The sequence below is a fragment of the Sparus aurata genome, chromosome 8, assembly GCF_900880675.1.
Source record: "Sparus aurata chromosome 8, fSpaAur1.1, whole genome shotgun sequence".
Classification (NCBI taxonomy): Eukaryota; Metazoa; Chordata; class Actinopteri; order Spariformes; family Sparidae; genus Sparus; species Sparus aurata.
In genome coordinates, this window is record NC_044194.1 from 17,165,187 (window position 1) to 17,190,844 (window position 25,658).

At 40.6% G+C, this 25,658-nt stretch overlaps 1 protein-coding gene across 2 annotated transcripts in view; it reads right to left on the bottom strand.

The window, feature by feature from the left end:
- plxnb2b (plexin b2b) overlaps positions 1–25,658 on the bottom strand; it is a 138,543-nt gene that overhangs the window by 9,898 nt on the left and 102,987 nt on the right. For both annotated transcript variants that reach the window (XM_030426330.1, XM_030426331.1), the window contains exons 16-30: positions 25,349–25,460; positions 24,466–24,602; positions 23,824–24,006; positions 20,781–20,874; positions 18,430–18,627; positions 16,350–16,529; positions 14,560–14,696; positions 12,238–12,338; positions 11,632–11,861; positions 9,049–9,230; positions 5,736–5,802; positions 5,231–5,377; positions 3,778–3,934; positions 2,821–2,921; positions 185–269 (exon numbers count right to left, since the gene is read on the bottom strand). In XM_030426330.1, coding sequence (XP_030282190.1) covers positions 185–269; positions 2,821–2,921; positions 3,778–3,934; positions 5,231–5,377; positions 5,736–5,802; positions 9,049–9,230; positions 11,632–11,861; positions 12,238–12,338; positions 14,560–14,696; positions 16,350–16,529; positions 18,430–18,627; positions 20,781–20,874; positions 23,824–24,006; positions 24,466–24,602; positions 25,349–25,460 — 2,111 coding nt within the window. The remainder of the gene's footprint in view (positions 1–184; positions 270–2,820; positions 2,922–3,777; positions 3,935–5,230; positions 5,378–5,735; positions 5,803–9,048; positions 9,231–11,631; positions 11,862–12,237; positions 12,339–14,559; positions 14,697–16,349; positions 16,530–18,429; positions 18,628–20,780; positions 20,875–23,823; positions 24,007–24,465; positions 24,603–25,348; positions 25,461–25,658) is intronic.

Genomic DNA, 25,658 nt, shown 5'->3' on the forward strand with positions numbered 1-25,658 from the left:
GCATAATCTTCAAATGTGCCATACATAACACAGCATGAATTAGCATGATAAATTAGAGCGGGGATGTTGACAAAAGCTCTGGGGGGAGGGAAACAAAGGCGAGCATTATATTCTCAAGTATACACCTGATCTATTCTTCGGGTTCAACAAGTGTGTGTGTGTGTGTGTGTTTACAGACACTTACGCTCTTCGTGATTTTCCTGGTTCTGGTCATAGTTCTGATGAGTATGAAGCACTCTGGACAAGACTAATGTGGCGTTATCTCGCACCTGCAATGCAGATGAAAGTCTTTTGTTAGACAGAAAGTACACACAACAATACATACTTACTTCACACACCTTGGAGTTAATTGGTGCTGCGACTGAGGTCAGCAGTCTCTTTTAGGTCTCCAGAACTAATTTGTAATCAATGTGATTGAGTGGAGAGCAACAGTGGGTCTTTATTGGGGTGTTTACGGGCCATTTTCGTTGGTGTCGACCTTTTATTTCCCCAACAAATACTGTGATTAGCACTTCTTTGCCTCAGCCAATGAATCTATGGCACCAAGGCTAACCTCTGAGAGTAACTGCAAAACATCTACGGGGAGGATGAAAAGAAGAGGAGTACCTCTGAAAGAGGAGGATTGCGGTGGCCAAAAGAAGGACAAGTAGGGGATATTTGTGAGTGACCTTTATTTTCCGAGGATCAATAATGTGCCAAGAAGATTTAGTGGCTTTCTGTCGCCATTGAGAGCTGACAAGAGCAAACCAAGACCAGGCACTTGTGCTGCCTGGCGATGAGAAATAACAAATTGTTGGCATGCTGCTAAACGGATGAAGGCAAACAGGGAAGGGAAACAGCTAAACAGTGCTTTCTTGTCTGCTGAATTTATGGAGAGGTTTTACCTTTGTGTAAACAGATTTTTGTTATAAATGCTCCATCAGCTTTCCAGAGTGCTTAATAAACCTGCAAATTACGGATTTATTGGTCATTAAGGGGCAGTGGAAACAGATTGTGAAGAAAAATATCATCACCTTTTAAGTTGATATAGCATACTCTCCAAACAGTTGCTTAATTACACATCCAGAGTTACAGAACAATAATATCATTAATTGTAAGTCGTGTTTCTGGTCCAATCATCCCTCTTTTTTGGTCTCCATCAACTCCTGAGGGAAATATCTGGGCTTCGGAATGTTCACCAACTAGTCTTTTACTGTGTCTGCCTGCTGTTTGGTGCTGTGCAGGTAGTGGAAAGCAGGTTTATGGAGCTTTTTCTTTTACGTGGGTTTATTATGTGCCCATAAAGACGCACTTTAAGGCCTTAAAGGAACAGCCTCACCAATTTCAATAGTGTCTGTTATACATGTCATGTTATATGTTAACTTATACATCACATCTTTACCTAGATTATGTCATACTTAGAAAGTTACACATTTCCTGGATTGATATACAAGCCTCTGTCATGTCAAGGGAGGATTTTCAGTCAATGATTCAGTTAAAAAAATTTAATTTGGAAGAAACTGTTTTTGGTTTTTGTTCTTTATTCTGGGTTCTAATTTTATTTGGTTTCAAGTTCTGCCCTGGGTTGTGGCCCCTTATAATATACAGCTAGCATTATCATATATATGGTTATGTTTAGAGATTTAAAACTTAGGAATGTTATGGATGGATTTTTGAAGTTCAAGGAAAGTGTGTTTACAGGTCTTGAGGAGTGCTACTGCAGATGTGATAAAAGTCATAAAATGCATTCATTTGATAAATTTCCTCCAGCGGTGTCACTCAGAGACGCTCAGAGTTGCATTGTGGGTAATAATGATATCACCCACATATCTCTGGTTCTGCTGTATTCAATATTAATCATTTGTTTTTAAACTGTCCATAATGAGTCCAACAGTTTGCACCCACTGGACTGCTTCTCAAAACCTTGAGCCTAAACTACCCACAATGAGTGACATCACTGGAGGCAGTTCATCAGATTATAAGCAGCTTCCTCAAGCAACATGAGGCTTTATGCCTAGTTTTTCAACATATGGTACTCTTCAAGATCTGTAAACACACATGAATGTGTAAAATTGGTGGAGATACTCTTTTTCCGGCAGGGAGTAAAACGGAAAGACTGTCACCATGTTCGTGCCAGGCCATTCAATATAAAGTTTACAGTCATTAGCTTAGCACAAAGAGCTGTAACAGTGAGAAAATAGGCCCATCAGCACCTCACACCCCACTCATTAGGAGCCAAGCTAGCTGTTTCCCCTGTTTCCAGTCTTCGTGCTACACTAACCAATTTGAAGCTGGCTGGCGCTTCAGATTTGATGGATGCAACCCAAAAAACTTTTCTTTCAGGAGCTGACAAGAAATAAGGAGCGAAAGAGAGAGGAGGGGGATTTGCAACCAAGGTCCTCATCTGGACTTAAACAGATGAAATCAAATTTTGTAGTCAGCACCTCATTTATTTTTGCCATAATAAGCAAATTAAAAGTGTACTGCCAGACGAATGAGATGTTGTTTTCAAAAAGCAAATCAGAAGACACATTTCTGACACATTTACACATCTGTACATTGACTAGTGGCTACCAATAAATCAAATATTTAACAGTTTTGTGGTGATAAGCCAACAAAAGAATGACATGATGTCTCCTGATCTACAGCAAACACAGTTTTCATGCACTACGTTTTCACACTGCTGTGACTGAAACGATGTGAAAATAGGCAACACATCCACACGCCCACGTACAGCTATTTACCTCTCCACTGCCTCCTCACATCCCATGCTATTTTCAGTCTCCCATTTGTACTAATATTTTTTTTTGTACATGTTTCTTCAATTTTGTCAGTACTCACGTTGTAGTGTGCCAGGGTGTTGATGCGTTTCCACCTGCCCTCTTTCTGGGAAGTCAAGTCCAGATCCGACAAAATCTGCCCTGTTGAGCCCGGGCGCCACTCTGTTGTGATGGGAGGAACAGGGAGTCATTATCAAGCATGTATTTGTTGGATTTTTTTTGGTATCAATTAAATGTATTTCATCATGGATCACTATTAGTCTGGCGTCATCCTGTAAAAAATGTGGTCTTAAATAATAACTAGCTACCCCATCTGGCTGTCTACTCGGCTCTCCTGGGATTTACTGACAAACTTGAGTTAATTGCAGGTAAAGAAGTGACAGATCGTTATGTACTGAATAATACATATCTAATTCTGAACTGTGATTTGCAGCCCAATGTTTTTCAGTTTAGAAACATCTGACACCACTGCAGACCTGAGCTCATCACCATCTGTGCCATATGATTCATTTACAAGTACCGGCAAATAATAAGAGGGTTATCTTTCAGATTTCAGAAGATGGATCTCTGCTTATCCAAAATGTATCAAGGAATGAGATCTACAGCATGCGTGGGAATAAAAGGCGGCTTTGATGTTGGAGAATTTCTATAGAGCTGTAGCCTTTCAAGTGAGTTCCCCAAGGTTTCTCACTACGGTAGAGAGTAAAAGTTTGTTTAGGGATGAAGGATTTCTTCATGTTGCTGACACTTAGTAACTGAATGAGCTTTTTTCATTCCACAAGCTGAGACAGAAAGAGATTGGCTTCAAAATATATATTAATGACATTAAAACTAAATAAATGATTGCCTATTTGGATAAATGCATTCTGATTTAATTAAAAATGCATTTCAGTCAGGACAGAAATAGCCACTACATTTTGACATCCTCGCTTCTCCCTTCAACTTTTCCATTATTCATCGTTATTTGATGTTTTCTGCTCCGACTCATCCTCCTATCCGGTGGCCCTCATTTACTCACCCAGTGTGACACTGTCGACCTTTGGCCGCTGGGAGTACGGCTGGTTCCTGTACACCTGCTCTATAATCTTCTCCTTCACCTGCGAGATGGTGTCACAGTTCAGCACCTTGACGGACGTCACATCCGGACCCTCACTCTGCACCAGCACTTGCAGGGTCTGGCAAACAAACACACACAGATAATCACACCCACAATAAGCCCACGTGGTTATGGCGTGTGTGCCGAAACACGCGCACCTACGCACACAGATAAGAAATATGCAGAAATATTCAAACATGGCCAGAGCACACAGCCAGCCACCCACCCACAAACACACACCCGCACGCTCTGTCGGGATGTTGTCGTCATGGCAACCAGGTTTCTATAAGCGCACACACACACATACATACACACACACCCCGGTGACACCTGGAAGGACTCCTGTCACCTTGGCCAGCTAATGACCAAGGCTCAGTGGGAGCAAACTCTGACCCACGTCACCTCCCACACTCAGTCACTCTGTCAGAAATAACTAACTGACCACACGACAGATTGAGGCACTGGGGGAAGGCAATCCAGTCGCAGTCTCAACATCCACAAGCCCGTCTGCATTTCACAGTGAATCGCTGTGAATTAAAGCCGATAGGAAACACTGAGTCTGTCTGTGAAATCTAGCTCAATGCGTTTTTTCTCTCCCTCTGTAATTCAATCACAGAAGGCGATCCATCATGGCGGTAGACGTGTAATTCAGGCTAATTTGATAATTGTCCTCGACAACGCCATTACCCAGGGGTCTTTTTATTTGTGCTGACTTTAACAGAAAACAGCTGTGTTCACATTAGCTTCCATTATTGAAACACGATACCAAAGCGAGACACACTGGCTTTTTCCTGACTCCCGAAAAAACTGCCCTGACGGTTAAAGAGCAGGTGCAGGTTGGAAGGTTGAGGCGGGTTTGTGGAGGTGGCTTGTACTCTATACTTGTATCTACTTGTAGATACTTTTGCCCAAGCCGTGCATTTCCACTGCTACATTGGAATGTGTCGCCTGTGTCGTTTCTGAGCAGAGAACACTGACACTGAAAATGGATGTCACACAAAGGCGGGCAGTTGCCTGTGGGGTTTTTGGTGGTTACCATGGCAACTGCATCGTGTGAGTGTGTGTCTGTGCGTGTGTGTGTGCATGTTTGTGTTGCTCACCAGGCACAAAACACCATGCAATCTCAAAGCAGTGTGGTGCAGTTTTTGTGACTTTAAGTTTCTGAGTTTGCATTTGTGTGTGGATATTTTATGTGTGTGTGTGTGTGTGTGTGTGTGTGTGTGTGTGTGTGTGTGTGTGTGTGAGTGTGAGAGAGAAAGAGAAAGAGAAAGAGCGAGAGAGAGAATGAGAGCATGTGCGTGTGTGCTTGTGTGCGTGCTTGCATGCGTGCGTACATGCGTGAATGCGTGTGTATGTGTGTGTCCATCAAACTCACCAGGACGGAGTACTCTACATCGTCGCCCAACAGGCCTGTGTCGTTGAGGGTGTACTTGGCTTTCTTCACTCTGGCGTCCACAGGTCCTTTCTCGATCTGGTGCTTGATGGCTCGGAACAGTTTGTACAAGGGCTCGCCTGCAGAGTCCTGGTAGACACACACACACATATACAAACACACACACGCGTGCACACACAAACCTGTTTAGAAGTTGTTTGTTTCAGATGTTGTCAAGACGCTAATTGTTGTGATTAGCAGTAAAGAAGACAGATAAACGCACATTATCAATACCGAGCACTAATGAAAGAAACAGAGAAATCCATGAGCCCGCCCCATAGTTAAATGCAGTAACCATGTAATTTCACGCATTTTGTATCAGCACTTAGCAACATATCAATAATAGAAGAAATTAGACAAAATTAGAATGTTAATGCTCCCTGTCATTAAAGTTAAAAAAATTATACAATATTAGATTTCATACATTTTTAATGAACCAAAATGTTACCTTCAAAAACTGGTAAAGGCATATGGACATCCAGTTGCACAGCATTCTTTCCACCACTGTCTCAGACCTGGAAAAACGCATTTTACAAATAAAATTGAATTATTTTGGTGTAATAATGTGTGTGCCAAGTATTCCAGATTTTACATTTGATGAGGGAAAGCAAAGAAAAAAAGTTTAATATTTTCATATGCCACTTCTGAATCCGTAAAGTAAGACACACTGAGAAAGAATCACTTTTCGCCCATAATGGATGTTATGTTGATCAAGGTGTGTGAAAACTGAGTGGAGGGCTGTTGAAACAGGTGGGAACTGTCTTTGTCTTAAACTATTTTGTGATACTTTATAAAGTCTTTGCACTCAGTAAAAGTTGAATGACGGATGACACTTATTAATCACTATTTTCACCCGCTTGAAAAAAGTGAAACTACTTTTTTAAAACGGCATCTACAAAATGTCAACAAGCGAAATTTCAACACAGCTTGACAATGTCACACTATTTTAATTCAAAACTCATGTCAATGGTCACTTGACGGATCGCCCATTCTAATGTCAGATATCCACTGGTGGCGCCCATTGTTAGCTGCTAGCATGCCTAATTAGATATATTGTATATAACGGGGCCTGTGTTGGCACAATGGCCTAATCAGCATAATGAGCCACTCCATTGGGGGATAATTAAGATGTGTACTTGCATAACAGCCAGTCACAGCGTGCCCAGCCACAGCAGACAGTCAAGATCATATAACCCCCCTCCTAGCAGTGATGAGCAACTGTACTGTCAGACAAGTGGGTCCTACGGAGGGGGCCGTCAGTGGATGATTTGACCTTGACGGGATCATTACAGTGAAGGAAGCAACAAAGAACAAAGGCCGCTAAAATTAGAGCCTCTTCTCTGATGGCTATTTACTCAGGTTAGTCAGCTGGATGTTTACAGGCTCTAATACTACACAACAAATATTAAATGTTGCCAAAAGAGTAACCATCGAGCAATTCATATCAGATAACATCAGATGAAAGCATTCACAGTGTTTGGCAAGTTCCTAAAAATACTGAATAACTTACCAATAAATAATAATGACCTATAATTTCATGCTTAACACATTTCTTTTTTAATTTCAATGATTCAAAACTAATATTCATAATGTAACAATTGATCCCTGCTCTAAGGGAAAAGGGGAATCTAGGTCATAAAAGATGATTAACAGGTCAGTTGATGAAAGCTATTCTGATCAGGGTTGACACCAGGCCAACATCAGAATGGATGCCCTTTTTTTTCGGTGATGTTCACTGCAAAATCATCGTAATGCAGGATTATGTCGGAAAAGCAACTAGCTGAAAGCCAAAAATTATTTGTCTTGTGTATCAACAACAATCCAAAACACCATTGAGTAATTTTACACCCACAGCCCTTTTGTAGACATCTATAGGATGAGAAGACGAAGAAGAAGATGAAAGAGAACAGCAATAGAATAATCATCCAGCACTTTGTGCTTGGAATCAAGGGAGGAAAAAACAGAAGGAGAAACAGAAGGAGGAGGACTGGAATAGATCAAGCAGCAGTCTGGCTCTTGATAGTGGACTACAGTAGTCAACAGAAAACAAGGCAACAGAATGAAACAGTCCACTGCATCTTGAAGTGAATCCCAGTCCTCCTAAAATGTTAAAAACACTGCTGCCAGGGTTTGGATATGGAGGGACTCTGATTATAGAGCCCAGAAATGAGGACATCTAACAATTCCAGGGCCAAACAAGACAGTCTACAACCATGCCAGCTGCTAGATATATCAGAGATATCAGCATTTTAAACATGTTTTTTTACTAAATACCACTAAACGCAAACTATGGCAGAGGCTGATGTGAATGTCATTAGCTTTGCAGGTAACTGGTGTTAAAAGCACATATTGACCTAATGATGGTGCTGGATAAAAGGTTTAGGGAAACAAAACCCTTAAAATTGATGCTGAGCAGGACATGAATGACTTTGGAAAATGTCATGGCAATCCATGCGACAGCTGACGGGATGTTTGACTCAAACCTAATAGAATTACCCCCTGTGGTTTTATTGCTAAGTGGACCAGTCAAGTTGCTGTATCTGCTGTGTGGAATAATGACCAGAAGAGTTTTTGCAAAATATTATGATGTCACAGTGAAGCTGGCCTTTGACTATGTGCATACAAAATGTCATCAGTACATCCTATCAAACATTTGTGTATAATTTTGTCATAATCATTATATTGTTGAGTAACAGCCAACAATTGTTTTGTTTTTTTAGGTCGCAGTGACCATAAAACACTAAAATCTTATCAGTTCATCCTTGAGTAAATCTATGCCAAATTTAAAGAAATTCCATCAAAAAGTTCTTGAGATATCATGTCAACAGGAATGGGACGGTTGGAAAGATGGAGAAACAGGCAAACCTAAAATATTATGCTCCTGGCAATGGCTGTTCCAGGCGGAGAGGCAATTTCCCTTCCCTCTCGACACGAAATTTCGCATTCGTGTGAGTGGAAAGCATTGAACTCAAGCAAAAGTTTCACATGACACTGTGTCGTGAAGACCTATAGACGTTGACCTTCACGCTGACATCACAACGCTCATGTCACTGATGTCCGGAAAGTCATGAACAACAATGGTTGGACAGGATAATAATCACTAATCGTGGCTGTTTGCGGACATCCAGAGCCAAACGAAAACACATCTACTCGTACTAAGACTGGACAAGTAGGGAGCTGTTGTGGAGTTAAGTGAGCTAGAAAGTAAGACTACCTGGTAAGTTTTGAAAATACGTCCCAGCACAGCATAATTCTGATTGATCTGAACTCCATTCGGGGGACAAGCATTCTAAAAGTCGTTTGCTTGTCATCTGACGCAGATATTTTTCACATTTGGTCTGAACGCAGCATTAGGAATTTACACTTGGGAACCAGGAGTGTCTGTCTAAAATGTTGTGCAAATTAATCCTTTAGATGCTGAGATATTTCCCTGCGCAAGTGAAAACTTCTTCCAGCCCAAAATGTAAATCAGTGGATCAACAAATCCTAATTCTATGGAGATGATCAATGTGTATACAACATTTGAATGCAGCCATTCTAATAATTGATATAATTCAAAGTTATTGACCGGCTTACAGACCAAAATTCCGACCTTGGAACTACTTTGCTAGCATCGCTAAAAGCATCAGAGTGATGCAGCTGCAATTAAATCTTGGCATTACAGAACTTCTTAGATATCAAACGTGGTACTTGTGTTTTGGCATCATATCTGACTGCACCAGTATCCACTGAGCAGCAGCACCGAGTTGCTCCTCACTCACCTGCGCAGCATGAGTTTTGGGTTCTTGCTGTGAACGTAGTCCCCCATCAGCTCCAGCAGCAGTGTTCTCATAATGTCAGTGTAGTATTCCAGTTTCCCATGCAGAGCCACTGTCAGTAGGGAGGCAAAGTACACCTTGGCCCTGGCGTTGAAGTCATGACTACGCTCCAGTGTGCGGATGAACTACACACACAATCACACACACACAAGCATTCAGATGAAAGCTTAATTAATCATCCCGATGAAGCCCAAACATGCACAGGCAAACCTGACATAATATACCTTTAAATAATCAAAAGACTTAATTTCGTGAAAACAGTCATTATCAAGGTAAATTAAATTCTGCGCTGTAAAACACAGGCTTAAAAAAGATACCAATTAGTGGAAGAGGAATCACCCACACATTTGCAGTTAACACCTCAGAGGCTGTTTCTCTGCCAGCAATATTGGATTATTAGGAATCTTCACACGTCTCCTTCTATGTCTTCTGCTCCTCACTTCCAAACACTGTACTCCACTAAATTAAACATTACAACATCCTTAAATCAAGGTGAGAGAGCCCTAATTTAGGATAGACATACAGGACCTCCCATTACGCTGACCGTGATTAAGGCAGATTTTTTTTAGCTAATAGAGATGAAAGTGAGTTTGCACCAAGGATTTTTGGCAGGTAATTTCATACTTTGTTTAATAAAAGTTACTCTAAGTGACTTAATTGAGCCTGATATATCACTGTTGAAACACATTAAAGAGACATATTGTTGCATAATGAACTAGGCTACTTTAGCTTTGCTACAACTGTATTTTCTATTTCTGAGTTGCTCCAAATGAGAGAAAAGTCCCTGCACTCGCTCAAGGACGTGGTTCAGTATCGCTTCACTAATTCGATGAGCTGAGGGGAGTTTGTTAAAAATAAAATCCTGCCTGGCTTATGATTTATGTATATTTGCAATATACTGTATGCTTTTATGAGTTAACTTAACAAATGCAGTTAGTTGTCTATCACAGACTGAATAAAAACAGAAAACAAAATAAGATTAGGTGTCTTCAGCCACCCTCTCTGCTATCTTTGAGCTCAATGCTAACGTCACAATACTAACACACATGATGATTTACATGATGTTCATTAATTAGTTGAGCATGTTTGCACGTAACACTAAACACAAAGTACAGCTCAGGCTGGTGGGAATGTCAGACAAATCACCCTGTGGGGAGTATAAAGCTCTGTATCCAACTTCAATCTAATAAGTGTTGAGACTTGGGATGGGATATGTAATTTTATTGCAGATTGCGAAAAAAAACAAACCAGGATGAGTTGATTGTGTTGAATTTTCCTCATTGGGATGACCGTGAATATCCTCAAAGAGTGTCCTGAAAAATCTGTCAAGCTCGCTAACATACAGTCCCATATCGAGTTCCAGACGTAGATTGAATTTCTACAAGGGGGAGCGTCTCTTCCGTCATTCCAAAATCATAAAACTGTCACCATCGCTTAAAGTAATTTCTTATGTGTGACACTGTGATGCTACCTTCTCACGGAACTTACATGCAGAAACAAGTGATAGGAGGGTCGGGTGGCTGTGACAGAAACACCTCTCACCCTAATACAAGACACTGTGCCATTGGAATGATTTTGAAGCTGCTGTTTCAAGGTTAAAAAAGTCACACAATGTTGCTGTATGGCTTGATTTGCTCTTTTTACCCCTCCCCCCAAAAAGCTATACCACATATGTTGTATACTATGGATTCCAAACTAAAGAACGACAGGCACCCTGTGACTCAATAAAAACTTTTGTTTCAGTAACACTTCATAATAACCAATATTAATCAATTGTAAATATATACTTAGTTGAACTTTAATGAATAGTTATTATAGCTATTCTGCTGCTAACATACAATGAAATGCTTAATTAACCATTTATTAATCAATTTAAATGATATATATAATTATATAATTATATATAATTTATTTATCAACTATACAATAAACAACCGCTTGACAAATGTCTCTGAAGAATTTCATTGTTTGTTAGCAGTGAAACATTGATAAGCTAAAGTTTATTACCCTTTAATAATGTTAGTTATTTCAAAGTTACTTAACTTACTTTTACTTCTTAACCAAATGTAAAGTTAATTACAGTTATAGAAAAAGATTCCAGGTTGTGTTTGCACCGTTTCAAGAGTTGTAAGCATACATTTATGGTTTTCATGCTAATAATTATTTTGGCCAGAATAAAAGTGAAATCAAATGTTCTTATAACACCATGCCCAGTCGAGACATGTCACTGAAAAGCAAGAGGAAAAGTCAGGAGATGAGTGACTACATTTGAATTTGATGGAAATCTATTAAATAGCTGCTGAGATAGATATTTCAGTCTGGATCAAACTGGTCGACCAACAGGCTCTGATTCCCCAGAAGCTAGCTCCTAGCATGGCTAAGAGGGAGGATGTTAACATTTAAAATGTGTTTTATCTCACATCAATCGCTTTGATAAGCCTTTACAACTCTGCTTTAAACCCTGCTGCATGCTGAAATAATCAGACCACAGGTGACCATTCAGTGACATATGTGTTGCAAATTTACATTAATGAGGAAGGTCTTGGAGTTCAGGAGGTTGGAGAACTGGTTGAGCGCCTGAGTCACTGTGGCCCGCCGAGCCTCTGGGATGTCCAGCTTTCCTGTGATCATCACATCATTGGCACCATCCTTCGAGGGCAGGAAGAAGACACGGTCTGTGTAGGTTTTGTAGTCTAGGAAGGGGATTCGTCCCTCGCTCAGCTCGTTGGTGTGATCCTCCATTTCGATCATCAAATCTGCGAGATGAAAGCAAGAAAATAGTCCCTCGTTCCTTTTTAATAAGCAGCTTTTTGTCGTCTGCGTGCTGTATCATCTGTCTCAATCATTATGTTGCGAGAGGCAGAGAGGGGAGAGCGTTGCCAGGGAAAATTATTTGAGCTGTGAAGGATTGTTTTCCATTACTGTTACTGCAAAACTGCTTGTCGTTATGGTGATAACATGATGTTAAGTGGGAGAATGTATTTAATTCATGCAGTAAAATACATCAAAGGAATGTAATCAGAGCTATGAGGCACTTCATTACTTCATAACTTCTTAGGATTCATGGATCCTTTGTGGGGCATTAGCAATATTGCACAGTTTTTTGTTTTTTTTCAGCTGCGCTGTTGGTACCTGTGAATTCTTTCTTGCAGCGGTCTCGTACACTCTCCTCCAGATTCTCCAGCTGATGTTTCACCTTCTCGTACTCCCTCTCCGCCTGCTGGCTCTTTCTCCTGAACAGATTCCACAAACACACGTGACGTTAAAGGAAACAAATTCAATCGTTGTTCAAAAGCCTCCTATTAGCACTGGTATTACTCCACTGGGGGTTTGTTGTTCATGCTGTGGGTGCTTTTGTATATTAGTGTTTTAGCGATTTTTTAAGGGAGGCTGGAAAAATTGCGGTTGCTTTCAGAAACGTCTGCTGCTAACATCAGCAGGTTAAGAGAGCCCACAGAGGTAGTTTACATTGTAGTGAATCACTTAAAAATCAGACAGCATGTAATCTGTTCTGCCCAGGACACAAATCTGTACACACTGGTAAAATAATGGGATCACATATTGCCCAGAGAGGTTTTCACACGTTTACTAAGAGCTATCCACTTGTGATAAATGAGGAATGAGGAGTATATGCTAGAATAGCTGATAATGTTAATCTGCACCTGCTTAATATGGTAAAATAAGGCATACTGCAAATATTTTCACAGATATAACAGTTTTAAATGATTTCCAATCAGTGGCAATGATCACTTTTGCATCACAATTCACACTTTTACTGTAAAAGACTGTTACAATCATAATGGTTTGACATTTATTGGGGTCTTAACTAAACAAACATGTTTCCTGACATGTGGAGAACAAGATGTTTTTAGAGCTACAGTTTTTCACTATAATGATGTCTTGTCACCCCTTTTACCTTTATCACAAAATTGCAGCGTCTGTCATTTGGATACTGCAATTTCGAAAATATTTAAATGATCTGTTTAGCCCTAAAATGACCCCCTAAAAAAACAGTATGCCAATACAATTTGAGGTAATCACCATAAACACAAGGCTGTTTACAGAATAAAATGTATGTTATTAGACAAACTCACAATCAACAAATACAGATACGTCCTTAGTCCAAATATTGGGATATAACAGATTATAATTACTAGCCTGGCTTGAAATGGAAAGCATTTGTTTAAGTGGAGAAAAATGTTTCTTTTATTTTAGCCTACTCAAACTATTTTCCTCCCGGCATCCAGCTTGACACTAACACATGACTCTAACCCAGCAGACTGCAATGTTTATTTATCAAGTGCAGCAGGCTATTAGAGCTATTATACTATCAAGCCAGCCCTCAAGCTATTCAAATCAACAAAGCTTTGGTGAACTGAAAACCTTCCTGATCTGAAGTAAAATTATGCAATAAAAGATCATCAGAAGGTTACAGTCTATAGATGATACACAGGCAACCCACCAGGCTCATTATCTTTTATTCGGCTGCTTCTAGTTGTGATTGAGCGACTGTAGATCAAACATTGTGAGCCGATCTTTTTACGCTGCTGATTTAAGTGGCGCTAAACCCCATTTTAAAGAAGTTTACCATCCCTGAACTGATGTCAAACTCAAAATTCAAGGATGTTAATAGCACAAAAACAACAGAACTGCATAGATAGAAACAGACATCTGAAACTCTCAGTGGTTTGCTGCTCTACCAGTGAGAAAGCTAAAACTGCAGCTCTCAACATCATGGTCAGGATTTCACACCGCATCCCAAAATATATCTGAGCATTCACAAGATTATAAAAAGAATAAAAAAGAAAATGCTTTTGTTACACAATTATGTTTCTAAATTACTTTATGTGGGACTGTGCTTCGTTTGAACTATACTCTTACTGGATTCATCATCTTAATACCTCATGACTTCTAATGGAACTTGCTTTTTCAGTGTTTTAGAGGCCCAGCGTGTGCTTCTGTTTTGGGTCTCAAGGACTCCAGCTGCAACACATGAACATGCCCTAAATCTGTGATTGATGTTGGCGATGCAGCGCTACCCATCCCAGACCCCAGAATAAGACTTCTTGCACTTCTTTTATGAAAGGAATAACCCACTGACTTTGAGATGAGGGAACAGGAAGTGCAAAAAATGCAAACTTATTTCTGGGCGTTAGGACTCATTCCTGCTGCCCTTTCTTGTTTTTATAGCCAGCCTGAAGTGGTCATTTGCAGAGCTGTAGTTTTTGGCACGTTGTTTTGTTTCTTCAGTCCTGGAGGTCCTCACTTGATAACACTTCAAAAGGCCTGAACTGCACCAATAGTGATTATATTGTATAATGTGACATTTAACTGTGGGGTAAATGAGTTAAAAACATGTTTTAATTGATTCTCTACTCTAGAAACGCAAGAAGAAGTAGTCGGATTACTTTTTTTTATTACAGTGTACGGTATGCTAACTTTAAAACGGCTTACCTGTAGCAGTAGACAGAGATAGCGATGATGAGCAGCATGGGCACAATGACAGCAGGGATGATGATGTAGAGTGACAAATCATTCTTCTTCTCGTATTGCACCGAGCCTACCACCCACTCCCCTTTCCCAAACTTGATCTGTGGATAAACAGAGGGTGGAAATCTTATCATCTGCACAAGCACTCAACATTTTAGAAAAAGACATTTATTCAGGTATGTGTCATTTGTAAAGATTCAACAGATTCCACCAGAGAGGACTGAAGGTAATCTACATAACTGCACACAGCTCTACTAAAGCAGCTACGAGACCTCGCAGTTTAAAGTGCTAGGAATATGCGCAAGTCGTGGGAGCACATTAACTGAACAAATGCATAAATGTATCAAGTTTAATACTTTATGATGATTCTTTTTATATGTAGATATTCTGTACTATTGATAGTTCGGCGGTGTCATTTCTTTAAGCAGCACACAGCCACAGAAATTAAACAATAGCTCACTTACAGAAATTACACAGAGGAGAAGTTAAAGTATTAATCACAATTGTGGCTCGGCTATAATTTAATTTAATCATATGGGCCCGTAGCTACATGAAAATTGCTCTACCAGATAAGCAAATTGGGTCTCAGGATGTACAGGCGACACGCCGAGAAAAGTCCAGAAAAGATTTGTGATGCATGCGTGTTCTCATCTGTGGTCAAGCACTCCTGGACGTAATCATCGATCCCCCCCATTACAGTGCCATAAATTTCATATGTGGAGGACAGTTTAGTGTTTTTCATTTGAGCCATTGTGTTGATTTCAATATGTTTGCAAACTGTTAGGGTACCTCATCAGTCCATCTAATGGAATGCATTCTGATTTTACTATATTTGCTGATCACATCTATTATCTTATGAACAATAACAATCTTTACAGCATATATTGTTGCCGTTACCTGGACATGTCCCCAGCATCCTCAGTTCACACGACACCTGGGTCGTCAAGTATGTGTCTACAATGCATTTGCAGTACTTTTTCATGCCAAATTAAGGTTTCTGCATACATAATATATAAAGAGCATATAAAATATGATGTCTTGAAACAGATCACACGACCCTAAGTATGTACAAGTGGAGCTGAAATTATTAACTTACAGAAAATTCATTGGCTACTACTTTAAATTGTAAAAAAAAAAAGTCATTTTTAAAGCAATATTATGCAACGTTTTTACCTGTCTCAGCCTTACAATTGTGTTTTCTTCAAGTTATCAACACATGACATTATAATGAAGTAATGAGTTTTGTTTGTAGTTAGCACCCACATTATGTCTGACAAATTGTTACAGGCCTGGGACTATTGTTTACGAATGGTGTTGCACTCAGAAACTGTACGGGGTGTCAAGTTGAGCAAAATGCCAATTTCTACATGATGTGTATGCAGTGTGTGGCTCCAGCTTTTCGAATGCGAGTACCAAGGCATTGTGAAAATGTCACTTTGGGCTCTGGGTAATTGTGATGGCACTTCTGACTCTCACTTCTTACTAACCAAGCAATCGATGAAATGAGAGAATGCTTGCACATTAATGCACCAGTAATAATAATCTAATTATACATAGTTATTTAACGCTCCAAGGGGACATTTTACTTCTGCATTATGTGCTTTCAAGTACATATTCCTGATTACAATTGCATACTTTTCCTTAAGTGCACTTCACAGCAGGACTTTAACATGTAATTGAGCACTTTTAGTGTGTTATAGGATCTCATTACTTCCTCCACCACTGTGTGTCTGCCTGTCTTTGTGTGATCTGACCGTTAAGTCCAGCAACTCCGGGCGGGTGTCTCTGCGGTGGCGTCTGGAGCGAGCCCGAGGCGGGGTGGAAGGTGGGTCCAGAAACAGCTTGTCATCCTGAAGCGTGTTGACCAAACATGGAACGTCGCCCACAAAGGCTTGAGCCTCTTTGTTTGTCATCGCTTTGGAGAATCCTCGACCCTGCAGGGAAAGATTGACGCTAATGCTCAGAATGTTGTGACACAGAGAAATTAATTACCACATTTATACATCATTAGGTAAACAAATAGCATTCCGAGTATTAAAACATCATCGGAAGTATTTTCATTAGTGATGGGTGGAAAGTTTATAAGAGCTGTTCACTGTTCCACTATGTGTTAGTGCCAGAAGTAATTATAAAGATTAAGATTGTTCACTGTAAGCACAATTCTAAGTAATTTCTTAATTAAGACACTGTAGGCACGACTCCAGTCAATCCTACGGTCTTGGCATTGCAAAATACACTTTATACACGTCTACAGCCCACTTCTGTATCTCCACACATGCTTTCAATTATTCTAATGCAGTCTGGAATAGAAGAAAGGTGAAATTAACTTAAGTAAACCAGCATTTGAGTAATTGAAAAGCCCCAAGAGCTTTTTCTCCGACAGCCGCCTTTCATGAGTTATTTACCTGAAGCATGTGTGTTACCAATAGAAACTTTAAAAAGAGAACATTGTATAACCTCAAAAGTAACACAACAGACATGATAAGCTGTAAGACAAATCGACAGCTGAATTGATCAGACAATTAATTATTTGACTGATCTCTGAATTTGATCTGGTTAGAAAATCTTACAAGAAAAAATCTGTTCTTTTCTAGCAAGCAAAAATACGTTTTAAAAAGAAATACAAGCCTGAAACATCCCCTCGAATTAGTTGATAAAACGTATTCAAACTTGAATTGATTGCTCTCTTTTAATTTCAATTTTTTTATGTTATTTTTATTTTACCCCTTATTTAAAAGATCCAAAATGTGAAATGAAACATGCTGAGCCTCATTTAAAACTATATTACACTGCAATAACAGCGTAAATGCTACACTGCAAACAAATAAGAACCCTTCTGATGGAGGAGGCAAAGAAGAGTGATAGAAACTGTGGTGAAACATGGGTGAACGGACGTGCTTTCAATGTTGTGTGCGTCAAAGTCTGCTCCCCCACTGATATTTCCCCTAACCAGCAGGTTTTGAGAGGGTTCAAAACTGAATTTCTTTCTACAAGATCAGTAAGTAGCAAAACCTGCTGACTTAATATTGCAACCAATTGTTTTACTCTGCCTTTTTCACAGCTCTGAGATCAGAATGTATTGGTCAGATTGGATTCTTACTGTTGTGTTTAGCGTTTGAAAGTAGCCATGTTGCTTACGCTGTATTTGCGAATGCAGCTCCGACAGAAATACCACAGAGAATCGCTAGGAGGAGGAAAAGTAGTCTATTTCGGCTTTAAGGTTTTGGATCATTTTGGTTTACGCCACTTAAACCAAAGCTATGTTTACTGTGTTCAAACCAAAATGGTTTTCTTCAGTCTTGGATTGTAGTATCTAAGGAGTTTTCTGAGTACTAAAGACATAACATTTCCAGTAATTCACAGAAAAACGTAAAAAGTCACAATTTTGTATGTGTTTCTTTCGGTCAGTCATCTTGTGACATTTTACTTGTGACTCCTTTTACTGACCACGTCCAAGTTGGGAACTAGTGTTTCAAAGCAATGTATATTTAAGAAAATGACCTCAAACATACAATAATAAGAACATTATAAATCAGTTTAAAAGGGGAAAAAAATAACTACACACGTAAATTTGCGTCTGATCCTTTGAATTCCTAAACAATAACACAACTTCACTAAGATACTTAATGTGCCACTTTATGCAAACATCTATATGAAATTAAACCCAAGCATCACATAAGCTGCTAAAAAGAGTGAAAATGTGGTACAACTGCAAATTAGCATTTCTATTTGTGTCCTCAAGTCAAGACCATTTGTCTTAATTCCACCACACAAAGAGGCAGACTTCTCTGAAACACAGTGCATGAAAGGGAGCTAAGTGGCTTGCACACTCACAGTGACGATGATGATGCTGGCCTCAGTGATGACCTTATTTAACAGCTCGTCGAAGACGGGGTCAGGGTGGTAGTCGAAGGGCTTCAGCTCCTTCTCCCACTTGTCCAGCTGGATGTACGTCCTGAAGGGCTTGTTCAGGGAGCCGTTCACTGTTGGAGACCGAAACTGGATGACTGTGTCGTTTTTCTCGTGGGCGGACTGAATTTATCAGAGGAAGAGGAAAAAAAAAAGTTGTAACTGGACATAAACAATACAAATGCTGACACACAGCACATAAAAACAACACACAAAGGAGAATATAACAGTATAACAGCAAATTGCGGGGGGGGGGGGGGTTACAAAAGCAAACAGTGGGAGTTGAGAGCTGTTTTTGAAAAAGGCGGTCAATTACGGTTTTTGTTGCGTGAGGAAAGAGTGGTATTAAGAGTTGGGTGGTGGGAGAGAAAAAGCCTGGTTTGGTACGGAGGGTAAAATTATGTGTTCCTTTTTCTGTCGTTCTATTAAAATCCCAATCTGCCATCGAGGAATGGCAGCCTCCGATGAATCACAACTCACACTGAGTCATTCCTGCTCTGGCTTTTGTTTATTTGCTTTTGATTAACCGGACTGATGGTGATATTTCTGTCAATCTCTGATTGTTTCGATCGAGGCCCGACAATACTGTGCGTGACAGCTAAACCCTTACAGTCCTACATGCAGAAGAAGTTTTTCAAAAGGACACGGCAGAAGGCGTGGGCTGCATCACGCAGCTCACAGCTACTATACATTTTCAGACCGGCTGCATGAGTTGAATATCTTTTGTCATTTAAGCTCAAAAACAAATCTGTCCCATCAAATTCCTTTGAGTCGTGTGAACTTCATGCACCTCTGTTGTTTATCTGATCGTACATTTTCATCGACACACCTCACCAACCCGGACCTCAAAATCTAAGATGGCTGCTCCGCTTATCAACAGCTCACAGTTTATTAGCATTTTTTGTCTCAATTGTATCTCATTAAATCAGTTACACGCAACACTGTCCAATTTCTATCCTAGGACATGTTGCTTTGAGGTTTTTATCCACAAAATACCGTTCAAAGTGTTGATATCAACTGGTATCGCTAACAATAGCTAACCTGGCTGGAACTGGGATTCTGAGTTGTTGTACTAGAAGGCTGTCATTGGTCACTTTAGCATCAAAGGCATTAACATAACTTTTTAAAATAAAAGTTTTAGGTGTAAGGCAATATATCAGACCTCACTGTTGTGAATATAGGTATCAGGTGTATTCAGTTGGTTCAGTTAGTGACGCAAGAGTCACACCTAGAAGATAGCATTTGCAAATCTAAGTACTGTAGTGTTGTGCGACCCGTTTTAATTGAGTTATGTGAGTAATTCTGCACTCTGCAAACATTTATTTTACAACTAGGCTTTTAATTTGCAGTTACAAGCAACAGGTGCAACCAGCTCCAGAAGTCTCTGTTTACAATTATGAACAAGAGCTGGAGGGACTACAGAGAAGAAAAAACTTAATTGCTTTGCGCCGCTAACATGACCCAAAATGTAATCAACATGTTTTCACCGCCAGCCAACAACAATAATGACTCCAAATATTTGGGTCTAGCTCAGTGGATAGACTTAAACCAAGAGAAGCTTAAGAAGTTGACCAGCGCCGCCTTTGAGATAACGCTTCTACATCCGCTGCTGGTTTGTTGCAGCCAGAAGTCTTTTCAAATCTCTGCTGTCCCTGGGTGGCAGGGACCAGGGACTTGGCCGGGAGGAAAGTGGTGAAGAGCGGCATAGTCACATAATCTCCTGCAACCTCAATGCCGGTATTAAATTTAGCTCTTTAAATGAAATGAACAAAATTGCTTCTGCTTAACACCGGCCAGTACACTGGAGGGCAGGCGCCGGCAAGCTGGATGCAACTCCTTCAAGCTCCCTGGCAGAGTCAATCCTACTTGATTAAGCTGGACGAGGAACACAGTTACATTCTGGTGAGGGTGAAACAGTGGTGCTCCTATCTGTAATCCTACAGGTTCAAAGGATTTGTGGCTGAAGAAGTGAGATGAAGTAAAACTGGTTCATGGAATCTCACTGATCAGTGGGAGCAAGCAGTGGAGGGTTTGCTGATGTGTGTGTGCCAGTGCTTCACAAGGATCGAATGAATCACCAGTGACGTCGTGGGCTCATGAGATGTTGGGAGATCGATGGACAGTGTGAGGAGCGAACAGACGCAAAAGTTGAAATTCTCCCAGACAAAGAATCGCAATAAAAGAGGTGGTTAAGAGCAAAGAAAGGATGACTTTGAGAGTTGGACTGAGGGCTGATAATCATAGGGAACAGTAAAACAAATCGAAGACACACGCACCTCAAAAGCTGTCATGTTGTCTCTGCGGACCTCCATGACAGCAGTCTGGATTAGGTCGAAGCCAGAGCCGGTCACCACGATGTTCCTCCCCCCACTGAAAACACACAAGACAGTAAAACACATATATGAGTATAGATATCTTCATCTACACAACGACAAGCTCATAGGGAGAGTTACGGGAAGACAGACACGGCTCTTACATTGCGCCTGGGGTAATTTTCACCGGAGATGAAAACAAATTAGTTTAGCCTGCAAGCAGCGTTTCTGTTGTCTGTTGTTTCAGGCTCCATGCCTAATCACACGCACACCGGTGCTTTCAATTGCACGGAAAAAAGCAAGGTAACCCTCTAACGCAGCCTTTTTCAGTGATCATCAATCAGTTTTGTATAACTTCAAAGACTACTATTTGAATCAGCCCTTCAGCCAATCAGAAGTATGTACGGGAAAATATTCCGCACACATACACAAACACGGGCGCACTCAGCAGCTCTTGAAGGACAAATCACACTAAACATAAAACAAAAAAAGGTTCCTGGCATTAATGACCTTGACCAAGATTTCAGACGGACAGAAGCTTGGAGGCAGAGAACGAGGCAGGTGTACTATTCTGCTCAACCTTGTCATCAATGTTAACTTTTTTCTTAATTTATTTTTATCTTTTGTAAATGTTTTGATTTCTGTGACAGTGAGCCTCTTGGAGCTTTTTACACAAGACTAGCAATTTTAAAGCTCAGCCATGCTAGTGGAGCTATGCCTGCATGCTAATATGCAAACATTGACACAGATGTTGTTCACAACCAGATTGTAATTTTGCCTGTTAACGTGCTAAGATTAGCTAACTAGCAATAAACCAAGTGTAAAACCACCGTGATGACACCCACTGGTTTGTGGACCACTGTTTTGTAGCATTGAGTTTGACATTATGGCCATCACCTTCTTTTATGGTGCAAGAAGTGACCAGATTTGTACCGGATCTGACTGAGAACTCAACAATAAGTTGTGGTATTCACCCTTGCTTTATGTTCTATTTTACTCTAAATGGGACCATACTTTACAAAATTAATATTATGTTGTACTGAAGAATACTTGAAACTCCTGATTGAGACCAACTCATTAGGGGACTGTTTACTGAGATAGAAAATCAAGCGAGAAGTACAGTCATTTTCTCGTAAACTTGCATATAATTGGACTTCTTTTTCAATCCAGTGGAGTCAACCCCTGCTGGCCATTAAAGAGTATGCAGATTGAAGGCACTTCAGCATTGACTTCACTCTTCTGACCAGCAAGCTTGTCCATACTTTATAGTTAATGAAGTAAACAAAGTACAGCCGGGGCTGATGGGAATGTAATTAGTTTTACACTGGACAAAGAGAAATACTGACCTGGTGACAACGCTAATTAAAAAGACAGGGGATCATTAAAGTTATAAATTCATCTTCAGGGGGGCATGAGTTTGTGCAACAATTTTCGTAACAATCAATTCAGCAGTTTTCAAGACATTTAGCGCAACACCCACAAACAAGGACCTCAAGGTGGCACTAGAGGAGAAAAACAAGGGGTCGGCGTTTTATGGCAATCCATCCAGCAGTTGTTGAGATATTTCAGTTTGACAAACACTGCCATTCTCATAGCCATGCTGCTAGTTTGGTTAAAACCTTAAAGGTCCAATGTGCAGGATTTTGTGGCATCTAGGGGTTAGGTTGGAGATTGCAAATGACTAAACTCCCCTCACTTTAACTTCCTCTACAGTGGCTGCTTAAAATGCAGAAAACACATAAAGGCCCTCTCTGGACCAATTGTTTGTTTTGTCTTTTCTATTAGTTTATTTGTTTATCCATTGGGATCCCCTTTAGCCAATGCCATGACCTCAGCTAGTATTCCCGGTCTACAGCATAAACATTCGACTCAGTGGAAGAGAACCTGCTGCCTAATTAGATATAAAAAGCTATTTCCGGAGACAATAAGACAACAATTCTTAGTTTCAGTATACACTACTTAAATTATAATCATGAATATTATATTCCATTTCCAACCTTAAAATCTAACAAAAAAATCTAATTTTCGAGTTATCTTAAAGGGATAGTTCAGGTTTTTTTATATGAATCTGTATAGCATCTCCGTCAGCAGTGTCGTGCATCAACACTGACTTACCCCTGACAGTGTCCTGTGCACCAAGTTCTTGCCCGGTTTTGGTGCTGACGAAAGTAGTCCGGCAAGTTGTCTGGGGTCATGAAAATAAAGCCTTTTTCTTCTCAAAACAAATGTGTTCAAAAGAGTGATTCATTTGCATCACAAAACCGTTGTCCACGAAAAAGTCAGACCTCATAATCACTTGGTGCTATTTTCTCTTGATTTGATCACTGCGCGCTGCTGCCAGCCTTATAAACTTATCGCTAGCTAGCTCTCACGTTAGCTCTCTCGCGTCACTGTGGTCGTTGGTCCGAGCACGTAGAACACTGCCAAACAACTGAAAAAAGTGTTGGATTCGTGCGTGGCTGTCAGCTGGCGGCAGCACGCGGTGATACGAATCAAGAGAAAATAACGCCAAGCGATTATGAGGTCTGACTTTTTCGTGGACAATGGTTTTGTGATGCAAATGTATCACTCTTTTGAACACATTTGTTTTGAGAAGAAAAAGGCTTTATTTTCATGACCCCAGACAACTTGCCGGACTACTTTCGTCAGCACCAAAACCGGGCAAGAACTCGGTGCACAGGACACTGTCGGGGGTAAGTCAGTGTTGATGCACGACACTGCTGAAGGGGATGCCATACAGATTCATATCAAAAAACCCGAACTATCCCTTTAAAGTAAAAACAGAAAGTCGTCTCTTTAAAAAGATTGGTAGGTGTTCCAGCAAACATCCCAAATCTCTACAAAGATGATAAAATGTTATCATGATACTCCAATAGTCAGATGGACAAAAACATGAGAAAACACCCACCTAATACCATAATTTGCCTCCACAGTCATTCAACACTGTGTTTCCAGGCAACATTAACAAACACTCTTATTCCAGCTAAAAGGTTTGTATTATACCCACCAGACAAAGCTTCCTTTGGGTTGGTGGTCCAGCACGATGGGATTTTCCACAAATTGGAAGGCACTTGGGATGGTTGTTGTGGTCCTCTTTCCATACTTCACTGTGATGGTGAGATGGTCAGAGGGCACTTTTTCTGCTCGGTATTCTCCTGTCCTGCAGGAGATCTCTTCTCCGAAGTCCTCTCTGCCAAGACAAGGACATACCTCAACACTGGCTGTCTGGAAGGAGGGGGGGGTCGCACAAGGTCACTGTGCAGTGGAAGGCAACATGGCAGCAGCCTGACAGCTTGTTAAATCCTGGCTTTGCTTTTTCCGTTGCTTGTTATTTCTCCGTTACCTCTGCCTAAAATGTCACCGTGGGCTGGATTTGACAGAACACTCATGGTCACAACAGCGAAGGTAAATGGTAAGAGGAGGAAAAAACCCTGCTTATGACACTAACGTTAAGGTCAATTCCATTTTCGTTCAGGAATGTGAAAAAAAAAAAGAAATTAATTTAACGGGCTTCAAAGTGTGCATACTGTAGAATTAGCATAGAATACAACGTCTGAATAACAAGCAGCACATATCAAAAGAGGAGACTGAATTGAAACAGAATTGAGCTTTGGTGGGAATGACAATTATGGAGAAAAGAAATCCTTACACAGTGCACTCCACCCCACCGATGGTAACCTGGACATCACCCTTACTGCCAGTGTCCAGAAATAGTCCAGAAATTGTAATGAGGGTGCCCCCAGCTTTAGGACCTCTAGACGGCTTCACTGCCTCGGGCCTTGGGTTCTGGAGAGAAAGGGGTCGGAGGGTCGCAAGATACATCATGAATACTTGCTCATGTTTTGCCCTGCAAGGATTTACATGCACACGGAAGCTCCAACCCACAGGCACACACGTACAGATACAGTGCTATGTCATATATATACACACACATACATTTCAGCTCACCCTCCTTGAGCTCTCGCCCTCTTTCAGAAACATTCACACACGCGCACACACACACACACACACACACACTCATACAAGCATCACATCTGCCTCAATTTGCTGAGCAAACAGTTAGGCGGAGCACTCCCCTGTGGGGAAGCTTTAGCAGAGCCAGAGATATGAAAAGCCAGTTAAATAGCTACGCTGCAGCCTGTTAAAGTATTAGAGAGAAAAGGGGGCTTGCTGCACAGCATCTGGTTAGAGAGGAATGCGTACACGTTCTGGCTTATCGTACACTGCATTACCATTGTAATATGACAGCATCTAAGCACTTCATTTGCCAACACATTAGGATTTCGTATTTGTACATTCCACTTAAATGACGTGCCCTTGGTATGTTCTGATAAGGGGCTCTCTGCAGCTCGGAAAATGGAAACATAATAGAGACCATAAAACAACAAAATCAGCTGAAAGCTTTTGGATTTCTTTTTCTTGAAAAGTCAGAAGTTAGTTGTACTCGTCTGTACTGAAAAAAACAGCTGTGGGAGAAAAAAAGAGAGAGTGTGTGTGTCTTTGTGTGGTGGTGAGTAAGGGAGAGTATTTACCCTGTAGGTGAAGTACATGGAGGATGTTCCTCTCTTCCCACCCTTCACCTCCACCTCCACCTGGCCCCAGTGTTCGGTCTGAGGGTCAATAGGACCGATCTCACACACAACGCTGGACAGGAAAACAGACAGAAAGGTGAGAAAATACTGATTATTTACTTGATGAATCGAACATTTTCTAATTGTTGAAAAAAAAGGCAAGAAAATGAAGGTGAGGTTTTTATACAAGGAAACGAAAAGCAGCAACGGCTAACATTTGAGATGCGGGATCAGGAGGATATTTGATATTTTTACTTGGAAAATCACTCAA